Here is a 24,939-nt window from a genome sequence, read left to right as displayed (position 1 = left end):
TATGGGAAACTGGATAATAAAGTAGGAGAACGTCAGGCAGTGTCAGAAGATATGAAACCTCAGCTATAAATCAGCTTCAGAAATACGTGCCACTCTCCTGTGAGCCCACTGCACTAGATATTCATTTTGAGCTTCTCTTCCTATGTCAGATGATGTCTCAGGCATCGCCATTTTGGCCATATGAGAGTTTAGGCCCTGGTAGTGGAGAAAGCCAAGAGAATGGGCTGAAGCTACTTCTAATTAACTTCATTGGTTAGCACCCTTCAAGGCTACTGTAGCCATTACCTCTGCTTTGGTATTTTGCATAAGAAAAGGAATTCACATTCTGGAGATACAGTTACAGTTTGCTTTACCATGACCCTGCTAAGATAGTCAGAGTTGGCAGAAAGGACAAAGAAACAAAAATGCATATACCAAAAAAACCCCAAACAAACAAACGGAAAAAGAAGAAAGAATGTTTCATTTACATAGAGATAACGTCTCCCGGTGAGCTGGACCACTGTGCCTAAGAAGACCTTGCCATTTTTTTTTTGGACAATGCCTTGGGGGCTGCTGGAAACCAGAGAGAGAAGATTCTTACAGTGCATTCCATGCGACAGTTTATCTCTACTGCCTTCTACTCCTGCTCATCGGTTGATGAATAAATAATTCAAGTCAGGGTAAGGAAGTACTTATGCTGAATGTACTTCTGAAAGAAGTAAAGTATTAAGCAGCATGTTGATAAGAAAGATAATATATTTCTTAAAGAATCTATCTATATTTTAAAAAGTTTAAAGAGAGCATGGAGCTCATAGAGAGAAAACTGTTGATGTTAATCCTTGGATAGAAATAACAGGAGGAGAAATAATACTCATGCATTGAGTATTTTCTATTTGCACAATCATTTTATCCCTAGGGAACACAGCAGGCCTTTCAATTCTGTTGCCACGGTTAATTTCTAGTAGTAAAATGGCTGATTCTCTTGTCCTGAGTAATTCATTGCTACCTCATTTTTCCAGGCATTTGACTGCTCTGGTGTAGAGCTGTTAGCTGAAATTATTTCGTAGTTCCAGCCTACTGAATCAAACACAACTGCTTCACTGAGCATTGCAGTACACCTTTAGAAAGTCAATTACCATAAGGATGCCCTTCTGCCTTTCAAAGGGGAAAAAAGACAAGCCTTGTCAAGACAAGAAATTCTGATCACAGCCTGTATACGCCATTTTATATAATAGGAAAATGAAATGAAAAGTAAAGCATGCAAAGACAGTGATAATAAACGCTGTACCCTTATATTGTCACATATTTAATACTTGATTCACATTATATTAGTATCAATGTTTTATGACTGTCAGAATCACCTTGAATTTTAAAGAAAAAATATGGATGTCTTTGGTTTTACTTGATGCAATATTTCATTAAGCCTACCAAAGGTACCAAATGAAATGACTAGAAGGAGGAAATGTATTTTAATTTGGATCAGCTGTGAAATTCATAGACACAGGAGCTTCTGGTCTACCTTCTCCTCTGACTAAATTTTGAAATTATGTTTTTTAAAAGGAATTTTTGTCAACCGCACATTTTATTATAGTAGTCACTGACACAACTCCTGGAATCCCCATGTTTCATACATTGTTGAGTTTGAGACTTGTTTTGTAGGCAACTTTTTTACTTTTTTTTTTGGTCAAGAACATTTTTTCTTCTGCAGTGATTTTTTTAATATTTCAAAGGGACCAGTCAAGTTCTTATTTTGAAATTTTTACATCATCTGAAAAGACACTATTTTCAACTTTTGCAGGAGGAGAACCTTTGGAGAATTTATTCAGAGGTTATTTATTCACTACTTGGTATTATTTTGGTTTCAGGTGTGAAATCTATTTGTTGTATTAAAAAGAGATATTCTGAGGCCTTATTTTTTATTATGCCAAGTTAGAGTGGAATAATTTCAGTTGTGTGAGTTTCATGGGTAATACGTGAAACTGCATTTTCTAGAGAATAATACTCTTAGTTTTATTTTCTGTTAGGTTCTTTCTCTGTACATGCATAGAATGATGCAAACAATATTCATAATTCAGCAACTGATGTCATGAAAATAGGGACTTTATGGGTAGACCCAGGTGGCTTTTTCTTAGATTTGCTCAGCTGAGCATACAAGACAGATGCGTGCAAACAGACAATGAAAAGAGAACACAGGAACTCCTGGGAAATATCTCGAAGGAGGACACGTTAATTCTCTTCTCCTAAATTTGTGTCTTCTTTTCCTTTTTCACTTATATAAATCAATGATCTTATATGAACAGCAAGATCTTTGCCCACAGTGCCAGAGGGAGCTGAAATTGTTCAGAAGAAAAACACAAGAAATAATATACTGTTAATTCGCATGTTCTGCAAGCTTTGTATGTTTTGATGCAATATAAACTCCCTGTTCTGAAGAACAGTTGATAAAGAACCTCTAGCTTTCTCTACTGAACTTTTGTGTGGGCACAGAAAAAAATGACATCTGATTTCCCACAGTTTTTGTCTTTCAATTGTATTTGGTATCTAAAAAGGTCCTCTTGAGATCTTCCCCGTAGTTATGCCATATCATATCTCTATCATTCCAGCTTTATTTTGAGATATTTATCTTTGTCATTCACCTGCCCATCTAGTCATGTGAAACTTAGAGAAGCCTAATGATGTCTATGTATCTTGGGTTGAGTAGCAAGTTCTTAGACAAGGAAAGTCTCAACAACAGTCACATACTTAAATAATCTGTTTCTTTAAGGAGAACATAGTATAAATAAGAAATTTACATTTTTCAATTATTGATGATTATAGGCAAAACATGGAAAACGTGAACTTTAATGGTTCTAAAAACTAGCTGACAAGCAGGAATCTTAAATCCACTGTTTTAAAAAGACTTTTTTCTTTTTACACTAATACCACAATTTTTACATTAGCTTACTAATTCTTAAATGGTGAATGTTTGCGTTACTACTTACAGACAGTAGCAAGAAAGCAAAGCTCCAGAAAGCTAAAAAGCATTTTTATCTTTTCTGCTGGCCCTGAAACATTTCAAGCATCTTATAAAGCCTGTTTGATTGATACAGGCCATTAAAATAACGCACTTAGGAAATTTAATGTTGCCCCATGAAAGCTGCCATTTCTGCCCCAAAAAATTGCCCTTCTTCAATGAAAATGAAAATCAGAGCTTCACACATAATTGTACGTGAAACTGCTGAATGCATCAGCTGGTTTCTGTCATATAACAGTGACTGGCTAGTTACTGTTATATAGAGTACTCACAGAAATACTTTAAAATTATACATGATCTGGCCACCAAGTAACCTACATATTTTTGCTATTTAATAGATCCATATTTAATATTTTCATATGTCCCTATGAAGTGCTTTGTTGTGAAGTTTACTGAACAGTGATAAATTTCATCTCTTTACCTAGAATTGTTTAGTATATCCTACACATATTCTTAAATTATGCCCACTCACAATACTCAAGACATATTTATACTGTCTGTATGTAGATAACATACGGAGGTAATTCTATTGGCTGTTAAACATTAAAACTTCAAAGTATTTAAGCCTTCTTACTATTTCAGAGGATTTTGCCAATAAGGTAATAACCCCCTCATCTTTAAAATATTGTTAAGGATTACGTGCTACATCACCAAAATTAAACAGATTTAGTGTTTCAGGCTTCTGCATCTCTGGTTTTACAATTATGGGCTAAGCACAATTTACTTCTGCCTTCCATCTATTTACGTAATTGCGTTTATTTTCAACTGCGTGTATCTAAAATGTAAGATGTATCCTTAGGCAAAGTGAGAGAACAAATAGTCTTGTTTAAGACATGAAGAAACCACATACTAAATAAAAATAATATAATTTTGATTATTAAATCTTCTTGGTCTATGAGAAGTATTCAGTTGCAAACCCAGAGGGACATTTAAAATCGAAAAGCATTTGCGAAGAAGATTCATGGAAACCACAAACCCCTTTCTGTTGAATGTTTCCATCTACCAAGCTTTTGTCATTGACAAATCAAACCCACGTTTTTAGAAAAGAAGAAACAGTTTCCTGAAAGAAAATGTTTCTGATTTGAAAAGCATACAAACAGGTTTTGAATTTCTCTAAGTCCATATTCAGTGCACAATAAAGGAAAGGACTATGTGCTTTATTTTGATTCCCATTCTAAAATATTTTTTGAATAGTTCTAATATTTTTAGGGTTTGCCACACATCATAAGTCAAGGAAGGGGCATCCCTGAAAGTTAAGAAAAATTAATACCTCAAACATTAAAGACATGATTTTCATTCACAGAGAATACTGCTTTGAATCATAAAGAAAACCATACAGAAACACTTTCAGGTGAAGTCAGTGCAAGGCATCTTAAGATACGCCCTAGATGACTTGACATATTGGTTCTGAAAGCACTACACTTTTGGTTTATCTAACAAGACCGCACAATGAAAAATCTAAAAAGTCTTATGTGTAAGCTACCTGTATAAATTAAACACAGTGCTTTTTCATTTTTTGTATTTCTGTCCTTAAAATGTCTGTATTCAGAAATACTTGCTGATAAAGACTATCTCAGTACTAATACAGAGCAGCAGAAATGAAAAAAGTCCTTGACTCAAGAATTAACTTGCACTCCACAAAAGACTAGAGTTACTGAAAATTTATGCACCAGAAATTTAAACTGGGAAGGTGCAAAATATATCTCAGGTAAAAATCCCAAACTATCAAGATGAAATATTTAAATTTATTTCCAACCAGAAATTCTTCTGAATATTTATTACCTAATCACTTCTAATTATTGACTTTACTGTCCTTATCAGGATAAGAAGTCATAAAAAATGTTGGCATCTCCTATACATGATATTTCAGTTTTACAGCTGGCCATATTTTGAACATGTACATTCACTATGTGCAACCACTACTTACACCTCAATGCACTCATACAGAAAGAAAACATTAGAAATCCAAAACCTATTAATTTGATTAATTGTAAATAACTACTCTCCTTGACTTGATAATTAGATGGTATTCCAACATTTTTTAGAGAATATTTTATTAGTTCCTGTCATTTTTCACTTAGGAATCCTTAGTAAGTACAGCTTCATTTTCACATATTTCAACATTGAAGTATATCCCCCAGTTTTGCTATTTGAAAGAAAACTGCATTTCCCTTCCTTCATGTCTTAAGTATAAGCTAGACCAAGTAATTTTAAACCCATGTAACAGCGATATTTTTCTAGAACAATAACAATAGCCTGCACATAATTGAAGACTTACTATTTGTAACAACATGTCCTGAGGCAGAAACAATTTAAAGTTTACTTTGGTGCAGTGAACTGTTATATCAAGGGAACCTACTACTCTAAGTGATACTGAGAGAAAACCATTAGTGAGTACTCAATAATCAGGTGCCTGGACTCTCTTCCGTGATGAGAAAGACAGATTCTCTTTGCTTGAACTAGAGAGTCAAGGGTCAGCCATCACATTGAAGTGCTATGAGCACTGGACATTTGGTAGTCCAGTATTAGCATAAATAGTGCTATTCCTTATGAGACAGAGATACTTCCAATTTGCAGGAATGGAAAATAACTTGTATCACAATTCTATTTTATTCTTACTTCTGCAGGTTCCTAGATGCATGTTAAACTTCTGGAAAGGCTGAAAGAATAAGGACTAGAGAATCAGAATCAGAGTCCTCTGTGGCAGAATGAGGTGGCCATCACATGATCTTTTTTTTTTTTTTGCTATCCTTTATATTCTCTCATCAATAGTTTAGATATACTATGTGCAATTTTATAAGAATTACTTTTATTCACAAACATGATATTTATATATTTTAAATTATGTAGTAATGAATTTTAATGATGTTCTGTTAAACTCATGGTGGTTTTTTCCATAGGATTAAGAGTGATCTGCTTTGTGCTTTATTTCAGACTAGACTTCACGTTTGCGTTCCATTCAAGACAAAAGGTAAATAGAAACAGAACTAGGATGGGAGGAAGAAATAAGGTCCTTGAAGATTTTCAAAACTTGACTGGATGAGGACCTGAGCTAGCTCTGAGTGGGGAGTTAAACTCGAAGACTTACAAATATTTATTTCAAAATTATTATTTTTATGATTCTATGACTAACTTATTATTCATTGTTATGTTTTTAGTCTTACAAGGGTCCATCCATACCAGCTATCAATGCGGAGAAATGGGCTCTTTAGACCTACTACTCTTCTAGTATATATTACTCCATAAATTTAAACATATCACTACTCAGAGTAGACTGATTCACATGTGAATGAGCATAGCTTGAAAACTCCTACAATTAGAAGGCTATATGCCTAAAGCTAGACAGTTTTTCAGAAGAGTAGAGCGAATTATTAAAAGGTAACTGAGATAGGACAGGATTGAGATCAGAAAAAGCCCCTCTTCATATTCCATCAACAATGTCTACAGCTGTAACTGTAGCCAAGAATAGTTACAACAAAAGAAAAATGTAGGCTGTATATAAAATCTATTATTGTATTAGATAAGCTGTGCATCCATTACTTATGTATGTGTTCCCACTGACTTTGGTCAAGCTCAGTATGAATGAGATGAAGACTTGCATGATTTTGCACACAATTGCATTATTCTTTTGCAGAAACTAATCTACTCTCTAAAGAATCTTAGAAAATTTAACCCCTACAGTTTGCAAAAGGGGAAAAGCTTATTTTCGATGTTTTTTTTCCATGGAGAGAATCTTACATTAGGATTTGTGCAATGTTTTCCTCTTCTACAACTTCCAATTTATCATCTTGTCAGATAACCAGGTAGTCAAGAACATAAAATCTTAACAAGTAGGTGTTATTAAGTGTAATAAGTAGCAGTGAAGCATTAACTCATGATGGAAATAACATTCCCTCATGGTTTTAGAATTTTGGCTTCTTTCTGGAACATTTTCTTCCTCATATCCCATAGGATGTAATTCAATCTGTTAATCTAGAAGGAGCAAAAATCTTTCCCTTTTAAAGCTATGCATAAAAGAATTATTATGGATTACCCTGCTATTAAATCATAGACAAACGGTATGCAATTAATGACTTGACTCCACAAAACCATGGAAATTTAAATATATTGGTGAAAATTCAGGTTGACATTTTGTCCTTAATTCACCCTTTTGAAAAATAAGAAACAAAGGTACAATTTCTTAAATTCATGAGTGTCAACCCCAATTTTTAGCTTTAATGTTGAGGTTTTTTGCTGTTGTCGGTTTTAGTCTTACAAAGTTGAGCTATAGAAAATATTATATATATGATGATGGCAAGAACATTTGCTTTTTCCTGTTGTTTAAAAACTGACAGACACAGAAATCTATTTTCGGTGATCCCTATCCCACATTTTAACCAGAAGCAAAACCAAAACTTTTCTACCATTTATAAAAAGGTCAAAGGGTAAGTTTCTAAAAAATCACTGGGTTTCTTGGAGAACTCAGCCAGAAGTGATCATGAAATTTTGAAAGAAAGGACAAGCAGAGATAGAGGTCAGTTATCATTATAAATGAATAACAGAGAAACATTAATTAAAAGCTAGAAATTACATGCCATTTCCAGAATGTTATTGTGTTATTAATGTGAAAAAAGGAGATCTGAAAATGAGTGGACAACAATCATTGCCATTTTACAAAACTATAAGAGCACCTCGTTGCTCAGCTTTCCAGGTCAAAAGGCTGCCTAGCTTTGCTAGGTATAATAATTGTTATCAGATTTGGCAATGCTAGAACCTCAGAAAGAAGTAATGATTTCTCTAGTTGGAAAACACTCTCAAATGCATGATGAGGCAATGTAGCTTATTGGTTGTTGCTTCAATATCACTAATGGAAGACTAAGAGTCTATATGAGCTGCCACTTTTAATCTCATTCTTATACAACGACAGAAGTATGATATGCCACATTAAATAGTCCAAAATGCCACACATATGAATTATAGCCAGCATGCCTGTAATTCCAGCTATTCTGAAAATAACAGTTGTAGTAATTTGTCCTTCTTTCTTGTCCCTTATCTTTTTGGTTCATGAGAAAGAGTTTTACCGGTATCAGTAATCCCAGAAATCAAATTCCACAGTGGTAAGTATAAATATTACTTGGAAATGAACTCTGCCTGTATAGGCATTTTTTCCTTTTAATGTCTGTAAACTCAACTAATATGAAGAAGCAAGATCCTATGACTGATCACTCATGACTAATCTAGTTAGCAAATACCACAAATTCAGGGACTCTCTGTAATTAACCTATAAAACAAATGATTGCAAAAGTAAAAGAATGGGAGATAAATCAAAGCAATAATTATAACTGGAGAAATTTTTATCTGCTCAGAGATTTGTAGGCATAAATTTGTGGATAATGTTCTTGGTCAATTACCTATATCTACTGCTGTAACTACTTGTAATAAGCATAGCTACTACTCAAGGCATCTTGGAGCAGGGAACTACTTATATTTCATATATTTTCCACAGAAATCATAAAGAGTCTTTGAAAGTAAATTTCTGAAATCTCCAGTGTCTTGGCACTACTTGTAAATACAAACATTCTTCAGTAATCATAGTTCTCCCACCTCCTAATCAACAGAAATACAAATAACTAGGTGTCTTTTACAACCAATAGATAAACAAGTCAGGTATCTCGTGGTTTCTGGCTTTCTTTCCCAGAAAACCTAGGCCAATGTTCACTTTCAGATAAACTGTTAAAATCTTGAATGATTTCCTCAGTACCAATTGTGATCCAATAATAATGGCACCACTCCTTTTTCTAGGTGAGTGACTGATCAATATAAGCATAAAGTTTAATCTGGACATTCTATTTTGCTAAGGTATATTAAATATTATGTATTTTACTCTGTATCATTAAAATTCCAGAGAATTTACTGAATTTTATTTGTAAGTAGCAATAAGCAATAATTTCTATCTATGAACCAAAACCTTCCTGTAATTATATGTATGTAACTCTTAGTGATTGACTGAAAACCAGTTGTGGGTGTGGACATTTCAGAACAGAAGCTGGCCTCATTTTTTGTTATGTTTTATATAGTAACATGGTACCTGAATAAAAATACCTGGAGGATCAGCAGCCAGTTTCTACAAGACTCATAACATTTCCAAACACTGAAGGCATATTTGGAACACATTAGTTTCAAAGTCTCTTCTATCAGAATTCACTTGCATAATAAAACACAAGAGTTCTTACAAGACCCACAAGTCTGTAGGAATTCAGCAGTAACTAAAGGTTTGAAAACTGCTGTTAGGAAAAATGCTTATATGAAGAATAATAGAATTATAGGGAGGGAATGAATAGCAAGAGGTCATCTAGTCCACTCTCTGAGACAAGGTCACATTAAACATTTATTATGACTGGGTCGAGTTTATCTAATCTAGGTTAACAAATTGCTTATGACAGTTTCCACAATCTCCAAGGTAATCTGTTTTAATTGTCAACTATTCTCATAGTTTAAATGTTTGGGGTTTTTTTTTTTTTTAAATATCAACCTGTTTACCCCTTTCTGCAACTTATGCTCATTAGTTATTGTCCTGTCTTCAATAATTTCAAGGAGCTTTGTTACTAATACATTTTAAACACCTTATAAATGTTGGCATTAACACTCATTATTAGCAGTTAGGGTCCATAACTTTTGAGTGATTTGAGTTCCTGTAATCCTTCTTTAATGACATTTACAACTGTCATTCCAAATAAGGAGTTAGAAGGTTCCTTTAAAAAGTTTAGGATGACAGTTTCAAACAAAATCACACCACTCCAGAAAACCACTAAGAACATTATGAGTTATCATGATTTTTCTGATGGTACTGCACAGATATCATTTCCTGCCCTTTCATCTGTGGAATACAAGGGGTGTGTCTCCCCAAACCCGAGGTGATTTACTATCCCATTAAGAAAGATCAAGAATTACTATCCCCATAAGAAAGATTAGGAATAGGCTTTGAACAGATGCTGCAGAAGACAACTAAAAACAGATATGGACTTTTAAAATACATGACAATTTTTTAACCTAACTTGAGTTTTCCGGCCTCTTACCTTGCTGTAGGCCAGCGTCTTTCCATTTCCTCTATTAATATTATCACTATTTTATATATCCTCATGACTTACTCCTGTGTTAGAGTCTGACTGATCTCTCTGAGACTTTATACAGTTTTCCTAAAGTCTGTATGTTGGTCTCCAATTTGTTTTAAGACCCATCCTTTGCTTAGTTTTCTTTAAAGCTTTCTTTGGGAACTCTTTTTGTGTAATTTTTACACTGACACCCTGTTTTACCTTGAGTCAAAATTTCATCTCCTGATGCACCTCTTGAACTCTTCTGCTTCCCAGTGTCTATACTTTCAATCATTCCACTGAGTTTTTCTCATTTACAATGTATGCTGTTCTGCACAAGCAATTATTCAACTTGCTCTGCAAAACACAACATATACTCATAACGCTTTATAAAAGTGCAAAAGAGATACTGAATTCAGAAGTTTCAGAACTCAAATTCTGAATACCCTGGCTGTACCAGAAGTGTAATTTATCCATGGAAAAATATAAAGTTTAAAGCGTTCAGTACAAACAGCAGAGAAAATACTATGTATGTATGAATCTGCCCTACAGATAAGACCTTCCTTCTCTCCACTATAATTTAAGAACCACTATAGGGAATTCCACAGTATATAATTCTGAAGTAATTGATCCTGAAAATATTATTTTAAACCTAACAGTCAATGGTTGCCTTTTAATCTAGTGTATGAAGGCTCTATCAAAAGTGATTCTTAGTATATACCTTATTCTTTATTTAGAATACTAAAATCAGAAAAATTACATAGGAGAACCTTATTTCCCAATCTGCATTAACCTAGCTGCTGTTATTCATTTTTCTGTTTATGTTAAAAGCAAAAGTGACGATAAAAGCAAAAGACAAAAATCTGAGGTACTGATGTATGAGATGTAGCTTTGATGTATGAGATGTAGCATGTGAACATTTTTGAGGGGGCTGGAGAACAAGTCTTATGAGGAGCAGCTGAGAGAGCTGGGGTTGTTTAGCCTGGAGAAGAGGAGGCTGAGGGGAGACCTCATTGCTCTCTACAACTACCTGAAAGGAGGTTGTGGAGAGGAGGGAGCTGGCCTCTTCTGCCAAGTGACAGGGGACAGGACAAGAGGGAATGGCCTCAAGCTCCGCCAGGAGAGGTTTAGGCTGGACATTAGGAAAAAAATTTTCACGGAATGGGTCATTGGGCACTGGAACAGGCTGCCCAGGGAGGTGGTTGATTCACCTTCCCTGGAGGTGTTTAAGGCACGGGCGGATGAGGTGCTGAGGGACATGGTTTAGTGACTGATAGGAATGGTTGGACTCAATGATCCAGTGGGTCTTTTCCAACCTGGGGATTCTATGATTCTATGAACCATGAGATGCCTTTCACCCTACAACTTAAGCATCTTGCTCCTGAAGACTGTTTCACTGCTTACAGCTTTAGAGGTGAAGTACAACAAAAATTGGTCCAAAGCTCACTCAAAGTTCTAAACTGGTCTACTTTTATAGCATTTTGAAGATTGAATTAAAAATACTCAGTCATGCCCCAGGAAGATGCTAACTTCTATGATTTGAAGTTTTTAATGAAGACTAAGTGGAAAAGAAAAGAATCATTTACACTTCCAGTAACAGGCTTAAGCTATTTAGGATGCACAAGGTCAAAGAGATCAACAGAAACATATGTGTATTTTTCCAACTCAAACCCAAATGAATGAATCTAATGCAGTATTTCCTCCCAAGACTTTTAAGCCCTCTTTCCAAATAGGCATAAAACAGAGATTATCTCACACATTTAGCAGGAAGTATTCAAGGAATGAGTCAAGTCTGAAGCTGAATTTACAACATTTACAGCTAAATATGTTGCAGCATATTTAATTTAATACATGTATCTGTAGATTTCACCAGTCTTGTTTGTCCAAGGAATATATTTTTATTTCTTTGATCTTTTTCATCTATTAAGGGAGAAAAACATTCTGGAATTTTAAAATAATGCATTTTGTTATTACTAAGAACATTTATATGTGTATAAAAAGATATATTTGGTTTTCATTACTAGTTTAATTTAGATAACTCACATATTTTTTATTATTATAATTTGGTTTTGGAATCTAGTAGTATCTTTAAGCCAAAATTGCTCTATGGAATAGTGGCAATGAGTTGGTAAATCCAGTAGCCTAATATGACCTATGCCATGCTGTAATTTAAATCCATAGTGGTTACACTACGCTGGAGTTATAGACTAGTGAATAACTTTATATTATATTAGTTGGTTGTCTGCAGTGTTTTAGTTTCTATGACATTCATCAGTCTGCATGACATACTTTATGATTCTTCATGTCTTATGTTTTCTTGCAATGTCCCTGTTTTCATTAGTTAAGCTGGATATAAATCTTTCTCACATAACAATTTTCCTAAGAATTTTTATCTAATGTGACTCTGGCTTTATTTATTTTTACATTTTCTTAATAATAAATTAATACAATCATTCACAATTAAAAGTCAGATAGACTTTTATGTAATTATGGTGACTATTATTTCATGCAGATAGGAATGCTTAGTTCTTGGTTCCTACTAGACATGAGAGACACATCTGAAATTAACTTACATATTTCTCTTTAGAGTTTTTTACATAATCAAGTTTAATCTATATGACACCAGAGAATCACCCAAGAAAATATTTAGCTGTCTCAAATCTGATAAAGTTTTCTACAAAGCCCCCATTGGAGTCTGAATATATTATCTTCAAGGATTTTTAGAACTTGTAAAATTTCCAATCAGCGTTTTACATTTTGCCTGGAGCAGCATATCAAAGCATGGAACATTTTATCAAGCTTACCCTACCTTCAAACTTATCCTTTACAATTATCTATATGACTAGCTCACATTCTAGAAAGTGTTGAGGCAAGGAATAATGTGACAAGAATTCTGAATTTCCAGGAAATACCTAGATGTGAACTCATGATAAAAGCAGCTGAAAAATTCAACCTAATACAGTTCTGCAGATCAGCATGTTGTAGTTACAGCCTTTGAGATCTGAAAATATCATAGGAATCATTATAAGTCTCCCTGAAGCTCACAACTTTGCAAGCTTGCAAATGGCATATCTCATGTTGTTAATAATTTCTTAGTCCCAAGACCATAATTCCCTCATTAAATGACCAGGCACCACTCACATGTAATTTTTTTTCTGGCTGTGTTTGTCAATAGCTTTACAACTGGGGAGAGTTTCAGCTAAAAGTCTTGATGTGTGACTTGCTATGCTGTTTAACAGCTCGTTTATGAGTAATAAGTTGACATACTTTTCTTTTGCAATAGCCATAAACCATTTCTTTCAATCTAGAGTAGGTAGCTCAGACATTTTTCTTTAAATAAAGAAGATTATACTTCACCTTCTACCTTGACATCTCTTACAGATTTGGTATGGGATTTCTATGCTGGAAAGCATCAACATTGTGTTTATCTTGTGTGTACCTTTGTTTTTCTACTTTGATGGTGACATCCTCTTGAAATAAGATCAAATCAAAGAGGAACCCCTGTTCCAGGCATCATTCACTTAAAGCATTTGATAGTGCATTCAGGTCAGATTTGAAAAATAATTTTGCCAACTAGAAAATGAGAGTTTTTGAAATGCTTTCAGTTTGAAGCTTGATTCATAAGCCAGATGAAAAGTAAAACTGGTGGCTCTGTTACCATTTTGGTCTTGATAACATGGTACTTCAGTCAGTCACCTTGCTGATGGAGAAGGAAAGTTCTAATAACTTCTCTTGTTTGATTCAGAGTAGGCAGGAAAACACCTCCACACTATGACACCACACACTGGCAATGAATATTTACATGGTCTATGCAAAGTGCAACAGCTTTCTTCAATTACCACTGACAATATATTGCCACTGTGAATCTGCTCAATATTTTAATATTTTTACTGAAAATGTTCTTGTGTGGAACAATTAATTCAAAGCTGAATTAAACAATTTCTTTGACCTTAAGATAATTTCCCCCCATATGATGGAAATGCATTTAACTTCAGGCTGAAATTGAGTATGAAGAATTAATGATAATGTTTCCCTTGTCATCATTTTATACCTTTTTCCACTGCATATCCCTCAGTCATACTGCTGTCTGGCAATAAAATTACTCTGGCTATAACCCATGACTCCATCTGATCATATATCAGCCTTTTACGAGTGATCATGTTAAATAGCTTCTAATGTCAAGAACTTTTCTATCTCAGGTGGCAGAATCTTTCTGGTCATTCTAGCTAAAGTTTAAGCATTACCTTTTTGTTTTGTTTTGTGTGTGTGTGTGTGTTGTTTGTTTGTTTTCAGTTGAGGAATTGCCTAGATTGGTAGGCCGATAAGACACAGTATAGTCTGGTAAGTTCAGCATTTCTGATTGTATCATTAGCTGTGTCATCTTTGAATGTTAGTTATTAATATTGTTGTCAGAATATAGCACTGTTCAAAAGGTTAACTCTATAATTATACCACACTAAAAAATTTGCAACGGCTCTTATTCTTAGATTATAATAATATACTAGTTTACTTTGACGTTGAAGAAAACTAAAACAAATTTTGATGAATAAAACTAAAACAATAGCTGGAAGGAAAACATGACTTCTGTTAGGTTCAATTATTACCAAATATGGCCTTTCTCCTTCCTGGAAAATATGATAAATATTGAAAGAATAGTGATTTGCAGGTGATATGTATGAAAACAGCTGTTAAACACTATTTTCTTTTAAGGAACCTATGGTATTGAACCTATAAGCAGCCTTGCAAATAAATGAGGACTGCAAAAATTTCCATTGTACAACAATGAATCAAACTAATTACAGCACAATTTGAAAATGATCTAAAAAAATACATTGGAAAATATAATTTTTTAGTCTTAACTTGCAATAACTAAAATAGGAAGCATGAATGATGATATCAGAGACATTAGTTAAACTTCCTGATGACTGACTGCCCACATCAAAATATTCTGTCTTCTAAGCAAATCATGCAATCGAGTAGTTAAATTATGGCAAACTTCCTTGATCATGGTGTAGCAGATTTTCCGTGAGACTGTTGGCTTCCTATGCTGTGGTTCATCCAGCTGGTGAAAAACTTACTCGCAGGGAGACATCACTTCCATTTACTCTCCAATGACAGAACTGTGTCTATTCTAACAGTGAAGACTGAACTACAGATATCTCCTCAGGGCTTCTGATTATTCTGCCCTGTGGCATTTCCTATTTATTTCAACATATACAAACTGTAGAGAGTTGTTAAGGAAAAGGTAGATAATCCCTTGGGATAATCAGGCCTAAATTTAAAGTTTATAGAGGAGGTTTTCACTGTGGCAAGGAAAAATAAGCTTCCATGGATGAAGATTACAGAAATTAGTATTTAAGGCGTAGCATAAAAAAGAAAACAATGGACTGTTAATTGATGCTTTTCATCTGACCTCCTTCTCTCTCCTTCTCTCCCAGTCATTACTTGATACACGAAAACATGAATTCATAAGAGCCAGTGCTAATGAAAAATGCACTAGAACTTAACTGCATTTCAGAGCTGCTAGTGTCAAGGGGACAAGTAACATCTGTGTCTGTCAGAATGTAAATTAAGTTGCTTCATATGATTCACAATCAAAATCCAGAAAATAACATGGCCAAGAAAATGGCATGACGTATTTGTCAAACTCGATGTTTAATAGAGAATTTGTTTTCTTGGTCAAATTTTGATTTCCCATTACATTACTATTATGCTGCAATAAATTACAGGCAACTTGTTATAACTGATAGTGGAAATTTTCTAGACCCTGACAGTAACAAAGATAATTATCTGATCTCAACACTTTCAACCCCAGGAATATTAGAAATCACTAGTTCTTTCTGTTCTAGGGTTTTTCTCTAGTAAAGTACACAATCATTCTTTAAAAGCCTAAATATAAGAAGTCTTTAGTCTTTATTATTGGAGTGCTTTTAGTACCTCCATTGTGGTGCATAAACATCATATGCCAATTTTCAATGACATAATGAAAATTGTTATGTGCAATTCAAATTCGGGAAATAGCCTGCCTTACTGGTAACCTATTCAGTAAAAATTGCTACATCATCAGTTCGTGATGGAAGTCTCAAAACTTCCAGTCAGGCTCTCTTGAGACCTGCAGTTAGGCAAACATAGCAGTAGGTCCATTTGTGCCTATGAGATCAAGCATCTAAATGTTCATCACGAGACAAGCAGGGTTAACACTGTGAATAATGCACTAAGCAGATGTCATGACCCCTGTGATATCACACAAGTCTGTAAAACCTCCTCACTTTCAGGCAAGAGGCTCATCACCGGATTTGTCTACACAAACCAAAGGAGAGAAACTCCTGGACGTGGACGTGAAAGTTTAGCACTGTTTCTCCTTTTTTTTTTTTTTCAGTGAATATAACACAATTCAACATCACAAAGATACTTTGGTACTGTTAGCTACTACTGATTAATGTTTGAGTGACTGAGAAAAAATAATGAGTCAAGGAATGACTGTGAAAAACTGCTGCCACATTGACAAGAAAGAGGGAGGATGGAAGTGGAGCAGTTTTACACGCATGTGATCAGGATGTAGGTTACTAGTCATAACTACACCATAAATATAGCCCTCAAGGAAGACTTTTTGTTGCTGCTACTTCCAAGACATCACTCAATACTCTGAGTCCATGGATGATGTACAGATACTTGCCCATATACAAGCTCATACAGGATAGCAGACACACACACAAACACATCCATTAACAGTCATTACAGTTCCAATGAATCTCCAGTTCTTATCTACTATTTCTAGGTCTGCTCTGCGTGCAGGTTAAAGGACAGCTTCTAAAAAACAGTTAAGATATTTCAAAACATACCAAATATGCAAATGGCTTTCTCATTCTAAAAATAGTTCTTAACTTTTGTAATTATTTAGAGTTAAAAACAAGAAGAGAGTGGAATTGAAACCAGTGGTATTGATTGCAGCTGCTCCAAGTGTGCTGCTGAAAACTGATAAAGTTTGCCTGAGTTATTATATTCCCCAAATTCTCTATGTTTGTTTTTAATACGATATTTATTCATGACAGACGTAGGTCACTGGACTCCCTGTAACCTGAAGTTTGCCATCTTATCTTGCTGGACTCTCACTGAATAAAAGAGGATGGAGGAAATTAGGAGACATGTTTGTACCTAATCCAGGATAAAAGGTAACTTAATTACATCTCTCCTTAACATCTGATGCAGCTGGCAGTTTATTTTTTATTTTAAAGGTTTATAGTGCAATTGTGCTTACTACTTATCTTATTAAAAATGATAATAGTCTATTTTTTTTCCCTCTCTCTTTCTGGAAAGGAATGATTTCAACAGAATACTTTTCAGATATATTCTCTGCTTGGTCTGTACTCCTGTCTAATCTGTATGTGCACACAGCATCACATGAAAAATACATGCATGTAGCATGTTTAAAAATAATACTATCTTTGCCCCATCTTGGTCTGATAAGACGTTTAGTATGTTGCAAGTAATAGCTGAATCTTGCATACCTCTTTGTCCTCGCTGGCAAAATCTGACTTCACAGTATATTTTACAGGAAGTAATTTCATTATCTGTTGAGGTACTAGGGTTTAGCTTTTCCATACACAAAATTCAATGATGCATTAATTTGATCTAACTCATTAGCATCCAGGCACATTTACTGAAAAATACCTGAATTGTTACTGTTGGTTCAAGTTAAAGTGATAGGCCTTGAGAGCTTTAACCCTATAATTAACAGATAACATACATCTTGTATAATATATTTATTAAAAAAAAATACATCACATATAACATATATAATGTATCCTATATTATTTAAGTGTAAAGCCAGACAATATTCAAAATAATACTGCCATGAAGAACAAGTTTCAGTTACATTACACTGCAAGAAGATCTCAAATTTGATCACTTTATCTAGGAGCAGAGAAAACTACTAGAGATCAAGAATTTTAAATAATACAATACACCTTGTTCAAGGAAAACTAGGAGGAAAAGATATGTGTTACTTCTGCAAATGCATGTACTAATTGCAGGCAGAGAAACTGAAGCAACAGTTACAAGCAAACACCTTTTTCTACTAACAGGTTATTTCTCCTTTTAGATGTTTTGGTATTTATTTTCACGATCTCAGATACTTTTTAGAGTGGATCAAGCTCCTTGAAAAAAATGTGGTGAGAGAATTCTTATAATTTCTTGGTAAATTCCATGTCATAGATTTACATACTGATTTTCAGTAGTAGTTCCCACTTACTGACTCACAAATGATAACATTATGTCTCATATAGCAAGTGCATATAAAAGGAATATAAAAATACTCATATGTGAACTGAAAACCCAGTCTATCATATACATCCATTACCAGAAAAGAATGGAGAAGAACAGCAAAGTGTACAGTTCTTGCCAAACACGTTCTTATATTAGTTTACAACAAAACCTGACCACAAGTCAAACTAGAGATTACTGACAAACTACCTCTTGTTTAAAAGTGTCTTGCAAACCATATAATATGCTTCCTAGCACTGACAGCCCTGACATATAGAAAAGCTTAACTCAATCTCCGTTTCAACATATTTTACATTACTTTTCTATCTACTGGTGTCAAAAGGAGACAAAATTTAAGACTCCTTCCCTCAAACCCAGACCAGGACAAACTGTGATGTTCTCTCTTATACACCTGAGGCATAATATGTATAAAGACTAGCATCAGCATATAGATACAAGAACACTTCCTACTTAAATATTTCTTATAAATGACTGCACTGAAATGTAAGCATCTTAAATGGATTTTATGGAAATACTATGATATGGAATAATTCTGATTTTAATTTTATTAAAACCAGTAAAGTTAAAACACCCATAAAAATGATCATTATCGTTCTAAAAGAACAACAATTATGATTATGAGTTTGTAATTTTCTTTCTTAAAGCAATTTTTAATTTTCTATATACTATGCCCATTTTTTACATGAAATGAAATTGATCTTTACTGCTTTAAATCTAGTACTAACCACTATGAAATCATATTAGACATTTCAGTGCCTGTGTCTCTAAGACATACAGTGCCTTGAGTAAGTAAAATAACTTAGAATGATTTTACTTAGCTATTAAAAAATTATATTCATGTTCTCTTCCAGCTAAAAGGAAGTTTATAATTTCTATTACTACAGTTAAAACATCTACTATTAATTTTCACCGTGTGAGAACTTCAACATGACTGGTACAAGGATTCTAATTATTGTAATCTCTTCTGTAATCTGTTTCTCTATTGTTTTCCAACTCAAACAAGATTTGAATTTGAAGAACATACACTACTCTGTGTCTGCGTGACCTGTAACAATTTTCTACCTTAATAGCCACACTGCAGCATTTAAAAATTGGCAATTATTCATTTTGCCATGAGCTAGCAACTGAAAGAGTGAAATTCTTATCCATGAAGAGTGGTGTGGTAAATCATGGATTAGCAAAGTCAGGCGCTTTCAGTGAAAGTATGTCCTATTGCTTACACCTTTCAAAGCTGATATTCAATATGGCTCTTCTTCTCTTCACTATACAAATTTTATGTGATCTTTAATCAATTTCATCTCTAGAAAGAAAATGTTTTAAACAGCAGAAAACTAATCATGTTTATAAAGATTTCACTCAGCACAGTCAGACAGCAAAACAAAATTCATCTTCCTATAGACTTCTAATAAGTTGTGACAGCCCCACACAGCCTCATCTATGCTATTTAATACACATCTGGTGTTCAAAATAAAATAAGGCTGTTTAAAAGAATATGCTAATTTGGATTTTTCACAGCAAAGCCATAAAAAGCAGAACTTGTATTTCTTGCCCTTCACTGTAAAACTGAGGTTGTTAGTCTAAATTGACCATTCACATTTTCCCATGTTCTGTAAGGAAAGGCAGGTGACTCCATAAGATGATTCATCCTGTTTAAGACAGATGGGAGGAACTGTTCTCTGAAATGTTCTCTCTGTCTCAGTCTCCCTCCAAAATCTATACAGGGACACTAGATTTTCTTTTGGTTGGAAATCCTAGTTTGTGATAAGTTGTTTTATTTTTCCAATGCAGACTGACTATTTTGGCTTGAAGTTTCAGCATCTCATAGGTCTCTGATTAAAATTCTTACTGCATTACACCTGCCACGCTGTCAGAGACACGTCTATTAATCTGCTTCATCTAGAAACTGATAGGGAATCCAGAATGTCAGTCTCTCCTATAACAGCATTAGATCTCTGATGTGGAATGAGGAAGGTGTCTATCAGGTCTATCTGAGGCATGCAATACAAGTATGGGCAAGATTTACAGTAGAATAGATAAGGGTGAGGGGAGACTTATTCTGTTGTAGTTTCTGATGATTAAATAATGCCTTAACCCAGATGCAAGCCAGTTTTTTTTTCCTCCATAAGAAACCAAAAGGAACATTCCCATTGTTCCGGTTCAGATAAGGCATCGGAACCAGTTCTGCGTACTTCCATCCCCTGATTAGCATACAAAAAATATTCAGATTTTTACATACAACTAGGTGACTCGATTCTTTGTGGATCCTATTTATATTCTGAAAAAAGTAAAGAATACAGCAATAAGAGGGGGAGTTTGTTTAAAACTTATATACATGTTTAACGAATACATTAAAAAAAAATTAAAGCTAACATTCCATACCTGAGCAGTGGCTGCTTTGGATAAGAAGGTTGGTCACTGTTTTGGCATGGCTGAGGTTTTTTTGTGACTTGCTTATAAATATTCCTAGCAGTTACTCCAATCCATAGCATAGTAGAGAGTGTAGAATAATGTAGTACTATACCAACCTAAAAAAAAAAAGAGGGAACCGTTAGATGTAAACGATCAGTAAAACAAGAGTTTAGAAGAATCTTACTTGAGTGTACAAGCAAACAGATTTTTTTGAAACTGAATTTGTATCAATTTCTTTTTTCTCTCTAGTTATTTCTAACCAGGGAAATCACTTTTAAAAAGCAGATGGAATCTGTTATTTAATCAATCATTGATAATATCAGTGATACCAGCTGTTACATTATGTCTGTAAAGACATTTGTTTTCTAAGAACCTGACTAATGAAAATTTTTTACACCTGGATTTAAAGTAATGTGAACCTTAGTTTGTGCTTCAAGCTTTGTTACCTTATCAGGACAATACAATTTAAAAATTAATGAGAGATCAGCCTTTTTCCTTGCTATTAAGCTACTACTTCTTTTCATTTTTCAGAAATATCCTGCTGTAGTTGCCTGTCAGCTTTACATAGCCAAGGCTGACTTCTTGTAATGGGATCAGTGCTATTTGCTTAAAACCAGATTATTTTCAGACATATTTTAAGGAACTTGACCATACAATTTTTAAAATCAAATGGCAGATCTTGGCTTTCTCCCTTAAAAGGAAGCAAGGCCTCACAATAGTGTTATTCTTATTTTGTCTCCAAGAAACTGGTGAGTTTATCACTGAAAGTAACATCAAGTACAAACATCTCTAAAATACTAACATGTTTGTTATGTTAGTAATTGTTACTCATTACTATGGAAACAGTAATTGGAATTTTATCCAATCTCTGATGTATTATTACATCAGTTAAGTCTCCATCTGATTATACAAAATAAGGTTACCTTTAAAACAATAACCTGCCATTTTGCAGTGACGAGTAAAATATTCTTATACTTGGAAAGTACATAAATGTTTAAGGAATACAAAGAACTACTGAATAAAGCCAACACAAATCCATTATAATAATTAATTTGAACCAGTGTTCATTTTCACTCAACCTAAACCAAAACAATTCATAGCTAAAGAAAAAAATCCATGAATTTTGTTTAGATTTAGCAATATAGCACAAAACTTGAAGACAGCAGCAAATATCACAGAAAACACTCTGTAATTTTCTCTGGGACTTGTCTGACACATTAGACAAAGGAATATAAAGCCTTCCTAGCTGTTGTCACTTGAGGTTAAAGAAGCAGAAATAAAAGAATGAGACAACTTTGTACCATCAGCTGGCCGACATTGCCAGTTCAGTGGCTAGTGCTGTCTGGACTTAGTTCATATGCAGCTTACAGCATTTCTGTAGGGAACACAGTGGATATGACTATGAGCTGGGGGGGAAGTGAAGGAGCAAGGCAGAAGGGAGAAGAGGGGGAGGAGAAAGGAGGAGAAAAAGGAGGCAGGAACCATAAGATGGAACTGGAAAAATTCCAGAGATTTGGTTCATAACCTCTTTCTCATTTCAGCATAGCACTGCTACTATATATTCTGTAATTATTCTACACAAGCATGCCGAAGAGTCCATAAGAATATGAACAGCAGGGATTAATTCCATGTGACAAGGCACCTACATGTGACATTTTGACAACATATATGGCCATGTATAATAGGAATGATTAGCAACTTAAGTGAATGAGATTTCTAAAAATAGTAAAATAAAAAATTTTATTGAACTTTCAAGGAGGCAACTGAACTGAAAATATTGTTGCTATGCCACATCTTAGTCACATTACTTTTCTTCACAGTGTGTTCATATTTCAGCCACTTCATTCCTTCTGATGTACAGACAAATTGAACAAATGTGAGTAAGAGACAGAAATGTTATCATCTTCTGTACTCTTTAATAATATGCCTTTTTCTCTCTCTTAAAAAAGAATATCCATTTGCATTTCTTGCTTAAAGGAGAAGAGGATATATCCTGATAATACAAGACTTCCTCATGACTGACATCTCTGAAAGACAATAGTGACAATCTGGAGATACAATATATGACACAACAAAAACATGGAATCTGGAAGGGTGCACTGAGCTGTTACACTGGATTCCAAAGGAAAGGGTCCCCTTTTCTCTTTGTGGTGATTTTGTTTCTCACTTCCCATCATAAAACATGCTTCTGGACTAAAAATTTTGCTTTTATTCATCCGCTTATAATAATTAGTAAAGAAATGGTTGTCACACCTCATCTTGAAAATGCTGTATTTCAAAGTGGAGGGCTTTGCTTTCTACCTCTTCCCCATACCTTCATGCTGACATCAGTCATGCCACAGACGTGCATTTTCCTCAGTGTTGCACTTAGGAGCTGAGGCTACATGCTCCTTTGTCCCCTTCAGTGGGACGACCTCTTTCTAGCTCTCTTAAGCTAGGAAGACATCTGAGCCCTGTGCTAGAATATACATGAGATACCAGCTCATGACATAGATGGAGAAGACAGGGCCCAATGGGAAGAAGAACAGGACAAAGATAATTTCATTCAGTAAACTCTCACTTAACTCTGTTGATAAATTTAAACCTTAGCCCTATGGACTAAAGGTCCAGGGTATGCATTTTCCTGTCTGTATCTTCCTACTGAATTTATGCCTCTGTAAAGCTTAAGAGGCCAATAAATAGATAGAAATAAGTGAAATACCAAGGTGTTCACTTAAAACTATTTTCACTCTAAGTGGTACTTCTGTATTTCACACAAAATCGTGTGGGAAGGGTCAAGTTTTCTGTACAGAACAAAGGATTATGATTGAATATATTAAAGCGATGACCCTTATTTGTAAGAAGGTTTTCCACTGACAGGCTAAATTGTACACAAAGAACTTGTCAGCACATACGCATTGAAGCTAACATGGCACCTAAAGTTATTTAGTAACCACAGGAATATGGTGAAAATTTTCTTATTTCCTTGGACTCATTTTTTCATCTCCTGTGCTCTTAGAACCCTTATCTTTGGGAATAAGCAACAGTCAATGGAATAGAAGATGGTGCTTTTCTGCAGTAAGAAGATGCTGCCTGTACGTGCTCCTTCAATAAATTTCAGTACCTTAGAGGTAAATTAAGTTCCACATCATGGAATTACCACGGTAATGACCAAAATACCTATTTATGCAAAGCATTTTGGCACAAACCCCTCTATTGATTGGCTTTAACTTGCACACAAATTTCTTTGTTTTCCCCTACTTTTCATTTAATTTCTTTTTTTTTCCAATTATAATTATACAAGTTTCAAGCCACCTAAAGTCTTGCATGTGCATATAACTAGCTCTGTTTCTGTCTCTGTAGAGCTGAACAGTGCAGTACCTCTCTCACCAAAGACCACTCAAGAGCTCTTAAATAGCAATCTTCTGTTCAGACACTTTACCTATCAAACTTGATCACTGTACATTAATTTCACACCCATTCTTGAAAAAAAAATAATAGCTAGAGCAGAAAGAATTGCTCTTTTCCTTCTCTTTCTACAATATTTTTGTATTGACAGCTCCTATCTGAGATGCAGCACATAGCTGTAGGACCTCCTTAACAGGATTCAAATCCAGATTTTGGACTTCCAAGGGTAGCATTCTAACTTCCAGGACTACTGGCTAGTATGCATTCGGCTTCACCTTTCTTGTGGAAGACGTACTGCCCTACAGAAAGGAATTCACAAGCAGCTTCACATGTAACACTCATCAGGGAGGAGGAAGATCCGAGCCTTGGCAAATTTTACATGTAAGTTGATATACCACATAAGCGGTTCTTGAAGATGTAACCAAAGTGATCATATCACTCAGTGACTGACCACGAGGATAAAAAACTATGATTTTGTCTCTAATTTTTCTGTTTCTGGAATCTTGTGCCCCTAACCCTATTTTTCATGCTTCAGCATATTGAACAGACAATTTCATTTCCTAGCATCTGTAGCCTCATGGCTATCATAGTCTCCTTGAAAGTAGGGGCCATGAGATGGAAATCTTTAAGACTGAGGGTACAGAATCAACTCCTTCCATGCATGGGGAGTGATCCAGCTACAGTGGTGTCTTCTTTCATTTCATTCCTTACACGAAAGCGATAAACATCCTCCTGCCCTTTGAAGGAAAGTAATCGGAAACCCCAACTTCAGGAGATGGAAGGGTCTGACTACATCAT

The 24,939-nt window shown here is 34.6% G+C and overlaps 1 protein-coding gene across 2 annotated transcripts in view; it reads right to left on the bottom strand.

The window, feature by feature from the left end:
- ADGRA1 (adhesion G protein-coupled receptor A1) overlaps window positions 1–24,939 on the bottom strand; it is a 262,352-nt gene that overhangs the window by 14,883 nt on the left and 222,530 nt on the right. For both annotated transcript variants that reach the window (XM_069863854.1, XM_069863855.1), the window contains one exon: window positions 20,725–20,870. In XM_069863854.1, coding sequence (XP_069719955.1) covers window positions 20,725–20,870 — 146 coding nt within the window. The remainder of the gene's footprint in view (window positions 1–20,724; window positions 20,871–24,939) is intronic.

Source organism: Phaenicophaeus curvirostris, chromosome 9 (assembly GCF_032191515.1).
Source record: "Phaenicophaeus curvirostris isolate KB17595 chromosome 9, BPBGC_Pcur_1.0, whole genome shotgun sequence".
Lineage (NCBI taxonomy): Eukaryota > Metazoa > Chordata > Aves > Cuculiformes > Cuculidae > Phaenicophaeus > Phaenicophaeus curvirostris.
Note: the sequence above shows the minus strand (reverse complement) of the source record. Positions and strands in the feature narration are given on the sequence as shown.